Source organism: Poecilia latipinna, unplaced genomic scaffold (genome assembly GCF_001443285.1).
Source record: "Poecilia latipinna isolate Pla-1442-1.1 unplaced genomic scaffold, P_latipinna-1.0 Scaffold1787, whole genome shotgun sequence".
NCBI lineage: Eukaryota > Metazoa > Chordata > Actinopteri > Cyprinodontiformes > Poeciliidae > Poecilia > Poecilia latipinna.
In genome coordinates this window covers 104,548-119,672 of record NW_015114403.1, presented here as the reverse complement: position 1 = coordinate 119,672, position 15,125 = coordinate 104,548, and the positions used below count along the sequence as shown (strand labels likewise).

At 44.6% G+C, this 15,125-nt stretch overlaps 2 protein-coding genes and 1 long non-coding RNA gene across 5 annotated transcripts in view; 2 read left to right on the top strand and 1 right to left on the bottom strand.

Moving 5' to 3' along the window:
- Positions 1 to 1,805, bottom strand: part of mettl23 (methyltransferase 23, arginine) — an 8,800-nt gene extending 6,995 nt beyond the window's left edge. The window contains exons 1-4 of the mRNA XM_015061203.1: positions 1,421 to 1,805; positions 789 to 893; positions 460 to 697; positions 303 to 387 (exon numbers count right to left, since the gene is read on the bottom strand). Of these exons, the coding sequence (XP_014916689.1) occupies positions 303 to 387; positions 460 to 697; positions 789 to 893; positions 1,421 to 1,522 (530 nt within the window). The 5' untranslated portion in view covers positions 1,523 to 1,805. The remainder of the gene's footprint in view (positions 1 to 302; positions 388 to 459; positions 698 to 788; positions 894 to 1,420) is intronic.
- A 671-nt stretch (positions 1,806 to 2,476) lies between these two features.
- Positions 2,477 to 9,073, top strand: jmjd6 (jumonji domain containing 6, arginine demethylase and lysine hydroxylase). Of its 2 annotated transcripts, none has more exons than XM_015061200.1 (6): positions 2,477 to 2,847; positions 5,492 to 5,880; positions 6,706 to 6,992; positions 7,316 to 7,451; positions 8,414 to 8,546; positions 8,633 to 9,073. In XM_015061200.1, exons 1-6 carry the CDS (start codon positions 2,719 to 2,721, stop codon positions 8,762 to 8,764), a joined length of 1,206 nt encoding a protein of 401 aa, XP_014916686.1. In that variant the 5' UTR covers positions 2,477 to 2,718; the 3' UTR covers positions 8,765 to 9,073. The 2 variants fall into 2 exon arrangements, with proteins under 2 accessions (XP_014916686.1, XP_014916685.1); XM_015061199.1 differs by having other exon boundaries at positions 8,414 to 8,552.
- A 3,407-nt stretch (positions 9,074 to 12,480) lies between these two features.
- The window catches only part of LOC106965231 (uncharacterized), a 9,166-nt gene continuing 6,521 nt past the window's right edge, over positions 12,481 to 15,125 (top strand). The window contains exons 1-3 of one of the 2 annotated variants that reach the window (XR_001428585.1): positions 12,481 to 12,979; positions 14,503 to 14,566; positions 14,976 to 15,037. This is a non-coding gene — a long non-coding RNA (uncharacterized LOC106965231). Of the gene's footprint in view, positions 12,980 to 14,502; positions 14,567 to 14,975; positions 15,038 to 15,125 lie in introns of those variants that run through there. The other variant, XR_001428584.1, reaches the window with a different exon arrangement.

Sequence of the window (15,125 nt, the reverse complement as noted above, 5' to 3'; positions counted from 1 at the left end):
AGCAGCCAGCAGCAGCAGCTAACAGCAGCAGCCAGCAGCTAGCAGCAGCAGCCAGCAGCAAGCAGCCGCTAGCAGCAGCAGCTAGCAGTTAGCAGCAGCAGCTAGCAGCAGCTAGCAGCAGCTAGCAGCAGCAGCTAGCAGCAGCAGCCAGCAGCTAGCAGCAGCAGCTAGCAGCAGCAGCAGCTAGCAGCAGCGTCCAGCAGCCAGCAGCAGCAGCTAGCAGCAGCAGCCAGCAGCTAGCAGCAGCAGCCAGCAGCTAGCAGCAGCTAGCAGTTAGCAGCAGCAGCTAGCAGCAGCCGTACCTCCTCACTTGGTACGTCGTCCAGAACTGAGCCTCCGGGTTTTTCCTCAGCAGGCAGACAAACGTCACCAGAACATCTTCAAAATCTGGAAGCAGAAGCAGCAGCTCAGCCACACGACAAGGAGGAGCGAGCTTTCATCTCCGACTCTCACCCCGCCCCTCGGGGTCGTAGAAGACGTCCGAGCCGAGGACGACGTCCTGTGGGGGCAGCAGCAGCAGCTCCGGGGTCACGTCCCCCCAGCTGAGGCCCAGCACGCCCACGTCCCGCAGCCCGTTGGCGGCGCAGCTCCGCCGGCCGTTCTCCAGGCAGCGCGGCCGGTCCGATCCGTCCGACAGCGACACGCGGGCGCCGCAGCGGGCCGCCAGCACGCCGGGGAGACCCACACCGGCGCCGAGCTGAGCACAGGAGGGCCGACACGGGTCAACGCGGGGTCAGAAACTGGCCTGAAACTCAAAGGCCAGAAGGTTTCCTTCTGGGTACCCGTACCTCCAGCACCGCCCGGCCTCTCAGCTGGTCTCGGTGGAACCACAGGTACTGGGCCAGAACCACGGCGGAGGGCCACACATACATCCCATACTGAGGGTCCAGAACCTGAGGGAGCACCGCAGTCAGAACCGAACAGGAACTTTTAATAACTCAGCTCTAACAGCGTCTTCTTTCAAATTCAAACTTTAGAAATTGTTTCTCATTTCGCAGATGTTTCTTTAAAAAACAAACAAACAAAAAAAACAATAAGAGATCACCATCTGTTTATATTGATGTGAAAGTATTTAGGCCAGACTTTGAGATTTTGTTTTTATTACGAGAATAAAGTCATAATAGTAGTAGGTGCAATAATGTCAACAGAAAATCATAAAATTAGGAGAAAAAATGTTGTTTTAATGGAAAAAAAGCTAAGAATTCTACAGATATTTAACTATTTGTAAAACTGCAGGATAATTTCACAAGATGCTCAACATTCCTCTTTTTATTTTCATTACTTTTTGTGAAAGAGTTATAAAATTACAACTTTATTCTGGTAATATAATGACTGTATTGCCATGCAGTTTTTTCCTCGTAATTATTTTTTGGAGCCTGGAGCCCTGGATGTAACGGGCAGCGGAGCAGCAGGGACAAACCTCTGGGATGCAGACACTCAGACTCTCCTCTGGGCTTTTCGCGTCTTTAAAGGTGAAAACTCTGCAGGCTGCGCTCCCCGCCTGCTCTCCGCTCTCCTCCATAATGTCCACCAACTAACCCTGAAGCTAAACCATTACAGAACCACTGAGTGAATCTGAACTCCGCTATTTTGATGGGAGAATCGCGGAGACCATAGACATATTATGTCTATGACGGTGACAGCCACGCTGGTAGCTCCTTCCGCGGCTAGCTGAGGGGTCCGTTCCGTAGCAATTAGCCGGTGTGTGAGTCAGCTAGAGGTGCTAAACATCGATGATGAAGAGTTTTCTTTTTAAGTACCACTGGTAATCATAATTAGCATAAATATGCGAAGCAAAAGTATGAATTATTATAAATTTAAACAAATTAGTATTATATTATCAAGTCTTGGTAATGCGCAAAAATGAAACTCTTTATCAATCAAAACCTGTCACTTTGGTTGCAAATTTAGCATAGAATCTTGGTTTAGACATCGCAACATCACTTAGGATAAATCAATAAGTTAACAATAAAACAGTAGCAGTAATGCATCGATAATAAAGCAAGTTTAGAAGAAAGCTGAAATAAAATGGCAAGTTCTCCTTCGCAGCACGCCGTTCTCTACATTGGCTAGTAAATCGAGCAGAGTATGTGTTTGTCTCGTTGTAAATCCCGCCCAGTGTTTTTGGTGCGTTCCTGTTCCTCGAAAGTCGCAATGTTTACTGGAAATGTCGTTCACTGTGTTCTAGCTGGAGCAGGAAGAACAGAGGGATCTGCCAACAGTTGTGCTCAATAACTGATCTAAACATTATACTATTAAACGTCCAAAAAGGTCAAGCTTTTCTTTATTTCGCTTGAACATAAAGAACGATGGCGTTTAATTGAAATAAACATTCCGACTTCCGGGTAGGTCTTGAAGGTAGCAGCCAATAACATTAATGGGCGGGAATGCTTCGTAGATGATGAACACCAATCAGCGCACTGCAATTTTCGTGAAGCTGCAGCCAATCAGATGGCTTCCTCCTCATTTAGGGCGGGTGTTAATTGCGTAATCAGTTTCACAAGCATTGTGTGTCCCGCTGTTAGATTTTATCAAACTTTAACGGTGTGTCTGCGATTTTAAAGCTCACATTTATAGTTACACATCACAGAAGTTCGAGAGCAGCTTGAGTTTATGTTGTTGTTTTGTGTTATTAAAGCGACGCCGAGAGCAGGTGGGTGAATGTAGCCCCGAGTTAGCTCAGTTAGAGGCTAATCAAACACTGCTAACCGGAAGAAAATGAACCATAAAAGTAAGAAGAGAATAAAAGAGGCGAAGCGGAGCGCCAGACCCGAGCTGAAGGACTCCCTAGACTGGATGAAACACGGTTATTATGAGAACTTCGACGTGTCGCATCAAACCGTGAAGGTAACAGTCAGTTTATCTCCCCCAGTCGAGCTAACAGCAGCTAGCCGCGGAGAACAGTGCGCCTGGTCACGTAGACAATGTAGGATCCGCTGTTAGCGCGCCCTCTGCTGGAGGAGTCGCTGCTGCATCCCTGCTTTAACACGATTAGACTAATATTTATATGAGAAATTAAAGTAGGTAAAGTTAATAGATTGATCACATAGCCTGATAATGAATGTAGAAATAGCAGCATTATTAACCTTAAAACACGCATAACTGTACTAAGTAGTTTAGTTTTTTTATTCCCTGGCCTTGAAATCCCTTCATATGTAATGTTTTATTGATTCCCACTTTCAGATATGGTGTTGTGTATTGTAATGTTAATGTTTACAGTGCTGCTCAGACAGACTTTGATATTAGTGTTGAACAGAGGTTAAACCCAGTCATGAAACAACTATAAAGAAAAGGATCATTGTTACTGAGGAAATCCTGGAGGTAAATCTAAAAACACTGAGGTCGTCTCCACAGCTGGAGGTGGATCCAAGTTAACAGCCGTTTCTTTCCACACAGATGGAACCAGAACCTTCAGTCAGGCTTGACACCATAATAGATTTTACTGAATGGTAAAATGTCCCACAAAGTATTGCTATAAACAATAATATTGTTGTCTTGAACACATTCTCAAAGATCAATAAACTTTTGGGTTTCCCCCAGTGAACCTGCTCAACCCGGCGGTCGGTCCACTGTGTTTTTTTGTAGCAAAAGATGTTAAGTTGCCAGGAAAAGTAAAAATATTATTGGGTAATTGTACGTTACGGGAAAACATCGACAGTGAAACTATTTAAACCCACAGCTAGTCTTAAAAACAACAAATCAAAAAACACAATTAAAATTAATATCAATTATTTTCACTTCTGTCTAATCCAAACTAAGTCAGCGGCTCCATCGGGCCCCCAGGGCTTCAGGGGCCATAAATGCTGATATTTTAACACAGATACATAAATATAACATTTATTTATTGAGATGATCAATGCTGCTGAATTTGGTTTAATGCTTTCAGCTTAAATTAAAAGATTTTAAACTGTTTAACATTTAAATGTAAGATTTTAAGGAGCTGGCAAATTTACTTTGTAAAAGTTCAAAGAACAATATTTATAGTTAGATTGTTTTGTTACCATAGCAACAATCTGATGCTGAGTTTAATCTTTGAGTTTGAGCTGTTTGCTCACAAATGCAAATTAATAAACTGGATTATAACTGATTGTTTTTAGTTTGGCCAGTTAAACTCCCCCTCGTCTCCCAGATTAAATCCAACACAGAAGCTGTTAGAGCTGCTGATGGGGCCCCTCAGTCAGATTCTGCCCCAGGCCTCATCCAGCCTTGGACCAGCCCTGCAGGATGAGCTAAATCTGCCGCACTGAGCAGAGATGAGCAACAAACAGGAGATTTAATTCAATGCTGTTAGTGTGGCTTTAGCAGCTCTAACATTTCTGTCTGTTGAGTTTTAATAAGAGTCTCAGAAACTGTTTTGGTTGCTGGAGTTTATGGGACGAGTTTCTCAGATCTCCTCGCTCATTAACTCTAAGTGGACAAAGCATCTGATACGGTTTGATTCATCATGTAACCGGAAAAAAAATAAATAAAATAATATAAAACCAGCGTAAAAAGTGACTACGAGGCTAAAGCTCCTCACCTGGCTGAACCTGCATGATGAGGTTAGCGCTGGTTCGTTAGCCGCTAAGGCTCCGACCAACCAGGAACACGGACATGAACTTTACAGGGCAGACAGCGCCACACGCTGGGCAGCGTGTTGAGATGGAAACGCTGCATAATGTTTTGTTCATAAAGATAAATCATTCTCACCGCTTCTCTGAAATCATCTACAAGTTATTCCTGTGGTTCACATAGAGCTGCTCAACCAGAGCTAACACGGCGGGTCTAGACTCTTACCTTGATGTGGAGTTCTCTAAAGAATCGTAATTCCTCACAGGGGGTTGATGTAAATATCCATACAGGTCAGCCTGAGTCCAGTTTGACTGAATAAAGGAGCGCGATCCCTGCTGAGGTAAACTTGAGATCAAGCAGCGCCGAGGTGCCGGCTGTGATTGGTCCGCTCTGCCGGCTGTAAATAATAAACTATAAACTACTTTTAGAAATACATTTTCTCCACTAGTGAATCACTCAGCAACAGAGACGCTTTCAATCTGGATTAAATTAAAAATAATATATATATATATAATTATTAAATTTTCTAAAAACAGAAAGCTTAGCCTGGCGGGGGGTCTAGTAAAGCATGGTGGGCCACCAGGGGGAAACCCTGAATTTCTAATGAACATTTAACACTGGAACTGGAAAACATTTTAAAATAAACCAACAAAGTGAATCATAAAGAATCTGTAAGCAAATTGTCATGTAAAAATAAGATTTATTTGTGACCAAGCAGCAGACTGAAGACTTTTATCACCCAGTCTTTGACAGGAGAAAAACAATAAATCATGGAAATGGAAATGATTGATTTAGTTTTAATTTATGTGATTAATTGATTTATTGCGACAGATCTAATCAGCAGTGAACTGAAGCTTCATGTTGTCCAGAACCAAACCAGCCGTGTAGGTTTACTTCCTGTGGTTTTGCCTCCTTTGCTGAAGGACTTCCTGTCTTGCAGGACAACGTGGAGCGTGTGGACGCACTGCGCCTCTCTCCAGAGGAGTTCATCTCCCGCTTCGAGCGCCCCTACAAACCCGTCGTCCTCCTCAACTGCCAGGAGAGCTGGCCCGCTCGGGAGAAATGGACGCTGGAGCGCCTCAAACGCAAATACCGCAACCAGAAGTTCAAGTGCGGTGAGGACAACGACGGCTACTCTGTGAAGCTGAAGATGAAGTATTACGTGGAGTACCTGGAGTCCACGCGGGACGACAGCCCGCTCTACATCTTCGACAGCAGCTACGGCGAACACGCCAAGCGCCGCAAGCTGCTGGACGACTACGAAGTGCCGCTCTTCTTCAGGGACGACCTGTTCCAGTTCGCTGGGGAGAAACGCAGACCGCCGTACAGGTGAGCCCCCAGCTGACCCTACACCTTCAAACAGGGCATTTATTGTATCGTTTATGATTCTTGTAAGATTTTGATTTAACAATTTTAATTAATGATATTTAAAACCCCCAAGAACTGTCTATATTGTCAGGATTGTTTTTTTTTTAATTATTATTATGATTATTTTTCTCCACTGTTCAGTAAAGGTGTATCAATACATGTCCATACCTTTGAAAATATTGTAGGGGTCCACTGATTTATCGCCGCCAATTTGGCGGGCCAATGATGGGCCGATACTTCCATGTGAACAGATCACGTCCACCTCAGCAAAGGATTAAAAATCACCCACTGTCCTCAGCTGCTGGAATTAGCCCCGCCCATGGAATTAGCTCCGCCCATGGAATTAGCCCCGCCCATGCAGTTAGCTGTAGTCCTGCGGGAGTATGCAGGGCTAACTCCCGCCCATGGAGTTAGCCCCGCCTACATGGTTAGCCCCACCCACCCAGTCATGACTGTTTGCAGTTAATATTCGCCCTGCTGTTGCCAACTCGGTGACTTTCCTGCTTTATTTATCAACATTTCAGACTAAAGAATCGTATCGGCCTAAATCAGACTCAACAGGTTCAATCAGCCAGAAAACTGCAACCTGTGCCGCCCTAAAACTATGATTAGACGTGGTTGTTGTGATCACTTTAGTGATATAAACCCCATTCATCCTAAAGAAGGATATAATAAATATTATAAATGTTGTGGGTGTGTAATTTCTCTGCCATGCAGCCACAGTTTGCTAAAAAATAAGGAATTGTGTCTTTTCTTGTCATAACTGTGACCCAACTGACCCCTCAGGTGGTTTGTGATGGGCCCGCCCCGCTCCGGCACCGGGATCCACATCGACCCGCTGGGCACCAGCGCCTGGAACGCCCTGGTGCAGGGCCACAAGCGCTGGTGCCTGTTCCCCACCAACACGCCGCGCGAGCTCATCAAGGTGACCCGGGAGGAGGGCGGCAACCAGCAGGACGAGGCTGTCACCTGGTTCAGCGTGGTCTACCCCCGCACCCAGCAGCACACCTGGCCGCCCGACTTCAGGCCGCTGGAGGTGCTGCAGCGGCCCGGAGAGACTGTCTTCGTCCCGGGTCAGTCCGGTTCCGTTCTGTGTGAAACTCCATCAGTTCAGATTTAAACAAAAAAACCTTTGAGCATCAAATTCTGTCACTGAAATCACCAGCACAACGTTAGCTTAGCCGCTGGCTTTTACTGAGCCAAAAATATCAAAGAATCATTCAGAATGTAATTTTATAAAACACTAAGCTGATCGGACCGGTTCTGATCCACCTCAGTCACCGTCAGTCATTTGGATCAGCTGAATCATCAGTTCTGCTGAGGAGAACAGTTCAATGACAATATTGATTGATATTGGTTTCCACTGACTGGTTTCCACTGACTGACTGGTTTCCAGGCGGCTGGTGGCACGTCGTCCTTAACTTGGACACAACGATTGCCGTCACGCAGAACTTCGCCAGCACCACAAACTTCCCCATTGTCTGGCACAAGACGGTGCGCGGCCGACCCAAACTGTCCAGGAAGTGGTACCGGTAAGAGAGCGGCGCCGCACACACACATCTCAGACTTTATTGTTTTAAAGGTTTTTAATAAAAGTGCAATATAAACAAAATAAAAAACTGGTTTTATTTTGGCTTTTAAAACTACATTATAAAAGTTTTACTTTGTTTTAGGTTTTTATTTTAGCATGTTTTATTTTACTTTGATTTTTATTCAGTTTTTATCACATTTGAAATTAAATTTAGCTTTTAATTTATTTTTCAAGTTTTACTATATTACTCATATTTTAAAAGTAATGTTTTGTTTTATTGTTTCACAATTTTATTTAGTTTTAAGATTTTTTTAATTCTCCTTTTATTGCATATTTAATTTTTTTCCTTTTAATCTGATTTTAATTTTTTTTATTCTTCTCATTCCTTTTAATGTCATTCAGTTTAATTCAATAATTTACCTTTTTGTTTTAAATTAATTTTAGTTTCTACCTCAGTGTTTCTCCACCCTGGTCCTCAGCCCCCCTGCTCTGCATGTTCTAGATGAGCCTCTGTTCCAGAACAGCTGATCCAAATGATTGCAGGACCATCAGGAGCTGCAGATCCTGTTAATCACCCAGAGACACAATCCAGGTGGCAGAAGGGAAACACCTGAAACATGGAGGACAGGAGGCCTGAGGACCAGGATGGAGAAACTCTGATCTACAGTATTTTATATATTTTGTCTTTCCTTATTTGTGTAAAGTTTACTTAGTTTTTTATCCTCTAAAAGCATCCAGTATTTATTATTATTACTTTATTATAAACCTGAGCTAACTCAGGTTTTATTTCTAATTTTTCCTGTTTTCTTTCCAAAGGTTCAGTTTTATTTTTCTTTGAGGACGAAGGTTTTGTTTTTTACGTTTTTTTTGTTTTTTTTTTTTTTTTTTCTGGGGTTGCGCTGCTTCAATCCTGTGTGTGTGTGTGTGTGTGTGTGTGTGTGTGTGTGTGTGTGTGTGTTCCAGGATCCTGAAGCAGGAGCGTCCGGACCTGGCGGCGCTGGCCGATAAGGTTGACCTGCAGGAGTCGACCGGCATCGCGTCGGACAGCTCCAGCGACTCTTCGTCCTCTTCCTCGTCCAGCTCCTCCGACTCCGACTCTGATGTAAGGCCGGAACGCCGTCCGACGATCCGAGCCGCCGTACTTCCTGTCATGTGACTTCCTGTTCTCCGTCTGTCCTGCAGGGGGAGTCGGGCTCTGAGGGCGACGCCGCGTCCCACCGCAGGAAGAAGAGGCGGACCTGTGGGGTGGCGGCCAACGGCGACTCCACCAGCCAGGACGACTGCGCCAGCAAGGAGCGCTGCTCGTCCCGGTGACCCCTGGGGTCGTGACCCCTGGGTGACCTGCCACCTTTAACTGTTAAACCCGTTTGATGAGGCGTTCAGGTGCTTCTGTAGACTAAAGGTCCAGGATGGATGCTGCTCTAGTGAACTCTGACCTTTCTGGACTAGACTGAGGCCTTCTGCACCTGAACGCTGCAGCCGAGCCTCGGCTTCTGGGCTCCAGTTGTGCCAAAAACAGGAAGTGATGTCACGTGGTTTCCTGGTTTTTATGAAACACTTTTAGCGTTGTCTGACTGTCGGATCTGTTTTCTGGGCCTTAAAATAAAGAATTTCAGAGGAAAAGTTCTGCTGTCGGCATCTGTACTGTCCTGCCCGTAACCATGACAATATTCAGCATCTCTCAGGCTCGTTAAGCAGGTTCTGCTGGACTCGGCCCGGTTCTGGACCAAACAAAGGAACGGAACCAGCCTGGAGATTGGACCGGCCGAGTTCTGCAGTGTTGTGCCGGTCCGTTATCAATCAGCTCAGTTCATTATTCAAAAACAAACTGATCTGTTTTTAAAGGTTAACAGCAAAGGCTCATCCATGAGCTTTGACTAGGACACAGATTCATCTTTCAGCCTCAAGCTGACACCAGACTGCTGACTCCCTAAAAATACACATTTCTCTGTTATTCAAAAAACAGTAAATTATATTTTTAAATGCATTTATTTCATGTACAATTTATGTTGCATCATTTAATGAGACATTTATTTCTAAAATATTTCATGATCTACTGAATCTTTTTGTTCCTCCTTAGACCTGATGAGTCCCATTATTGTTATTCTGAAAGTCATTTTGCGACCCCTGTGGGGCCCCGCCCCGCACATTGGGAACCTGCGGTCCAGCAGAGGGAGAGACGAGTTAGCAGCTGATTGTTTTAACTTTAAAAATCAAGAATCCAAATGTAAAACACAACGCCGCTCATTACAGAAACATCAACAACAACAAACCTTAGAATCGCTCCAGAAAGTAAAAGTTTCCTAAAACTGATATATTATATTTCTGCCTGGATAAATAAATATATTTTAAGGACTTTCTGAGTTGCTGCTAAATATTTCAGAAAAGAAAAAGACTTCAAACATGGGTTACACTTTATTTGAAGGGGTGTGAATAAGACTGACATGACCTGTCATAAACATGATGAAGTCTTTATGAATGTTTATAAATAATGACAATTTAATGCAAAGTTGAAAGTCCATTAAAAATGCCAACTTTGCATTAAATCATAATTTATAAACTCATGCAAAGTTGGCACTTTTAATGGACTTTTAGAGCAACTTTGCATTAAAAGGGTCATTATTTACTGAATGACACTTTGACACCAGTTATAAACATTCATAAAGATTCATCATGTTTATGACAGCGTCATGTCAGTCTTATTCACACCCCTTCAAATAAAGTTACCCAAACATGATCTGCATCTCAGAGTTTCTGACCCAGATGGGAGGTTCTGCTGTGGCCTGCAGCCTTACAAAATAAAAGCTGAACCACATTCTCAAACTGTTTTATTTTTGAAGACGAAACACGTTGAACACTTTGCTGAAGTATTTCTCTTATTTTAAACTTTTGATGTTATTTTTGGAGGAAAGAAAAGTTTTAATTTGAAAGTTCTTCTCTTTACTCCAGTCTTTTATTTTGAAAAGAGCATCTGAAGGGAGAGTTGGTCCATATTTGTGTAACGCTCTTATTTTGAAGTTGTTTGCTTTGTTTAATTGAGGCTCTTATTTTGAAGTTTGTTATTTATTTCAGGCTCTTATTTAGAAGCTCCCATCAGCTGTCGTGGTCAGACCGAGCCTCCGGGGGGGCAGGCTGCTCAGAGTCCGCCTGGTCCCACCTGGTCGACACCCGCCGCTCTTCGGAACCACCATGGACCTGGACCCAGCCGTCCTCTTCACGGTGATCGCGGTTTATTTGGCTTCATCGCTGCTCCGCAGGAAACCCGACAGACCCTCCTCCTCCTCGGCCGGGACCAACAAGCCCAAAGTCGGATACGGAGACGATGTTCCTCCGTCCAGACCGCCGGGAGAACCGCTGCTCTCCCCGGGACCAGAACCAGAACCAACAGAGAAGAAGCGGGACGTCCCGGAGCTGAAAGTGAAGGTCAGAGTCTGTGATTGATCTTTGATGTATTTATTGATCTGATTAAAACACTGTGGAATCTATAAAAACGTTAAAACTTTAAATAGTTCTAATCTGCAGCTTCTTATAATTCATAAATATTTCCGCAGGTTTTAATTTCGTTCGTGTTTTTGGGAGAGAGAAGTCCGGGCTGATATTAATGTTGGTCTTTTTTAATTTAAACTAAAGTTGGAGGTGAACAGTAACGGTTCTGATTCCTCAGGTATGATCTCACCTCTGAATCAGCTTCAAAATAAGAGCCTCACAGAGTACAGGCACTTTCAAAATAAAAGCCTGGATTGAGTCATTTTGTTCCCATTTTTGGAGTTTGGTGGATTCCCACCGCTGGGCCCCCAGGCTGTCGACTGTCAGCCCCCCAGGCTGTCAGACCCCGGGTCCCCCGGCCGATGTCTCTGCTGTGGAGCCTGCAGCAGCTGCAGATCCACTCTCAGTGGCTCCATAAAGGTCGTTTGTGCAGCAGGAACACAGGCGGGTTGTTCTCTCAGCTCTTTTGTTTTTTGGCTTGAATGCAGCTCCCAGAACCAAAACCAGGTCAGGTCCAAAGTCCTCAGAGAACTGAGGCCAGCAGCAGGTTCTGTCCGGCTCCAGATGCTGCGTTGCTGCGACCTGGTTGCAGCCTAAATGAGGCCGATAAAGCAGCCGGTCGGCCCAGATGCCTGTTTTTACCCTCACTGGGAACCAGCAGGTTCTCCATCCTTGGAGACGTGAGGCTGCAGGTTTGATGGAGGAAACATGGAGCCGCTCCAACTAACATGTTGGACTTCTGGGGGAAACGTCAGCAGCAGCTCCTCCTGACACCGTTATCAGGATCTCTATTGGATCCTGTCATATTTGACATTCTGACCCAGTTTTTCCTCCTGCAGGTTCTGAGGTTCTGTTGGGAGAGTCAAACTCTTCAGACCCAAAGAGAGAAACTTCTGAAGAAACTTCCTGATTTCTATGGAAGGCGCTCCTCTGCTAATCCACTGATAGCTTAGCATTTTGCCATTTCTGCTATCTTTGAAAACAGTTAGCGCTCTTTGCTTCCTCTAAGCTAATTTTTCAAGATAAATTCTACAGCAGTAATTTTTTCAGTAGCTAATGTTTCAGCTAGCTGCTGGTTTCAGCAGCTGGACCGGGAAGATTTACTGTTCAACTGAAGTTCTACTTGAAGCAGATCGGATCGGCGGCTCAGATCCCAAAACACTTCACTTCCTGAAGGACGCCGACAGCTGCAGCGGTTCGGTTCTGAACAGGAGGTCCGGTTTTAGTTGGAGGAGCAGCAGATGATCCTCAGAGATGTTCTGGAAGTCAGAACCGGGTCCTCAGAACCTCAGAGGACCCGGTTCTGACCTCAGAACGGGTCACGTTTTAAAACAAAATAAATCAGCTTTGAATTTTTTTCATCCTGATTTTTAAGTTCTGCCTGTAACGGTAGAGCGGTTCCGTCTGGAGGTCCGTTATCGGTCAGAACCTGAGTTCAGAATCCGGGGTTTGGTACGGTGGTGTCCAGAGTCGGTCCTGGAGGCCCGGCATCCTGCATGTTTTATTCTCTCCCTGGTGGCAGCAACAACCTTTTCAGCTTGTCAGTGGACCAGAACCAGCTACAGAACCAGAACCAGCTAAAGAACCAGAACCAGCTAAAGAACCAGAACCAGCTAAAGGACCAGAACCAGCTAAAGGACCAGAACCAGCTAAAGAAGCAGAACCAGCTAAAGGACCAGATCCAGCTACAGATCCAGACCCAGCTAAAGGACCAGAACCAGCTAAGCAGAACGTGGGGGAACCTTCCCCAGAACCGACAGCAGCTCAGAAACTTGTCTCTGAAACATTAACAGCTGTGGAATCTGTTCCAGAACCAGATCCAGAACCAGTTACTCTAGTCAACTCCTCTGTTGTACCAGAACCAGCTGCAGCTCCAGAATTCAATTCTGTCCCAGAACCAGTTAAGGTTTCTGATCCAGAACCAGAACCTGAACCAGAGGTTGAGAAGGTGGATGAGTCTGGACCAGAACCAGCAGCTGAAACGGTCTCTGGACTCACAGGGCTCGTGGCAGAGGAACCGGAACCGGAGCATAACTCTGAACGGTAGGAGGCGTTTCAGGGTGTGGACCTCAGGGCTCTGTCCTCAGCGCCCTGGTACTGGTCCAAATGAAACGGGTCAGAACTTTAGGAGGTAGATGGTACTCAGAAGTTCTGAGCCTAATTTTTTACGAGATTAAAAATAAAAATTCATGCACCAGGGAGGCACATAAATGTTTGGCTTCTACAGATGTTGGTTGCTGCATCTTCCTCTCACACTAAGGACACTCAGAGTGGCTGTGATTCCACCTAGTGGTCGGAGAGGGAACTACTCGTTCCTCATGGAAGTGGAAGTAAGTAATGAACCGTAAATGATCATAACTCTGAGCTAAATTGTGCAATAAAAACAAATATTTACCATTACTTATGTTTTCTGCATGTGATATATCAGAATAGACAACATGTGACCAAAATTTACAAGTTATTTCTAATTTGGGTAATTTGAGGCTTTTTAGCCACATCAGGAAACTAAGGAAACGGTATTAGGAAGGAATATGTATAATTTAGGTACAACTGTAGAAATGGTAAATTCTATGCCTATATTTTGATAACTTTGAATTATAGGATTACTTCAGATTACAACGAATAATCTATAAATATTGATGAATAAATAATTATTTACATAAGTAGGTAGGTACACATCCTAATAAAATATTTTATTGTAAAACTGGAGCAAGAGGCTTCTAGAAAAGTAAAGAGATCTTTTAGTGTTCAAAAAAATATGTGATTTAATTTTAACTGATTTCATATTGAATAAAAGGAGTTTTTCAGTATTTAGCTGTCATGTTCATTCAAAACCATTTATTTTCACTCAGTTTGAGGAATAGCAGCATTAATAAAATAATCTGCTTCATGGATCTAATTAGCATCACATTACACTAATGATGGGTGCATTGTTGAAATAAATAATATTGAGATAACTTGACATCTAAATGATCTTAAAATGCATGCTGTCATTATTTCCACCGATTCCACACCTTCACTGTTGATACAGAAAACATGTTTAGACTTTGAGTCTTTAAAAAGAGGAAAACGTGGCTCCATATGATCATTGTGGGCGGAGTTAATGTTGATGTTTGTTCACGACGGCAGCTCAGATCAGGTTCCACATTCAGGACGTTTGGACGCTGAGAGGACGTTCAGTCTGAGAGGTGATGCTGCACCGCCTGAACGACGCGCTGCAGCTCTAACTGCAGCAAACATCTGCTGCAGGGCTCATCTAGAAGCTGCAGACGCTGAGGAGCAGCAGAATGAGCTGCAAGGACAGACAGGAGGACAGAGAGGAGGACATGTCTTCATCTCTTCCAGATGAAGACATGTCTCTGGACGTCTTCATCTTTCTGGTCCAGGTCTTCCTGAACTCGTCTCCCTCAGTCTCGTTCCTCAGCTGAGTTGCATTTGTCTGGAAAAGGTTTCAGGCTGAATTGCAGTAAGCTGGATATGAACCAATCAGATCCAAGCAACTTCTGTCCTCTCATCTGATTGGCTGATCTTTGAGCTGCTCTGACTTTCTTCTTCTTTTGTTCCAGATGTTGCTGCAGCTGCAGCTCAAAATGAATCCAACAAGTTGGAGGCACTGATGGAGGAGCAGAGGTGAGTTTAACCCCTGACCTTTGACCCCTGACCCTATCAGGATAAACTCTCAGGATGCCATCCTGTCTCCTCCATGTCTGTTCAGTTTTCCTGCTGCTTCTCTTTGCATCTGCAAACGTTCAATGTTCAGTTGGGAATGTTCTGGATTAATCAGGAAAACTCTGAGTCTGTGGAAAAATGATCGGATCCGCGGCTCTTAGATCAGATCTGATTTCCTCCACAGGACAAAACCTGGTTCTGTAGTTCAGACTGAGTTTCAGAGGCAGATCAGACAGAAAACAGCCTCAGAGATTCAGATTTGAACTGGAGACTGAACTCAGATCGTAACATTGGTTTGTCCGTTTGGATTCTCCAGGATTTCCTCAAAACCAGCTGCGTTTTCTGACAGACTGAACCTTTATCTTTCTAGGATAGAGCTGACCTCTGACCTCACCTGTCTGTAGAGCAGAGACAGTTAGGAGGACATGCCCGCCCCTGATGACCCAGCGGCCCCGCCCCCAGATGACCCAGCGGCCCCGCCCCCTGATGACCCAGCGGCCCCGCCCCCTGATGACCCAGC

Excerpts from the sequence above, each read along its gene's own strand:
- jmjd6 (XM_015061199.1), top strand. The coding sequence starts at position 2,719 with ATGAACCATAAAAGTAAGAAGAGAATAAAAGAGGCGAAGCGGAGCGCC. Across the intron at positions 6,993-7,315 it reads AGAGACTGTCTTCGTCCCGG|GCGGCTGGTGGCACGTCGTC; the intron begins GTCAGTCCGGTT and ends ACTGGTTTCCAG. Across the intron at positions 8,553-8,632 it reads CCTCCGACTCCGACTCTGAT|GGGGAGTCGGGCTCTGAGGG; the intron begins GTAAGGCCGGAA and ends TCTGTCCTGCAG.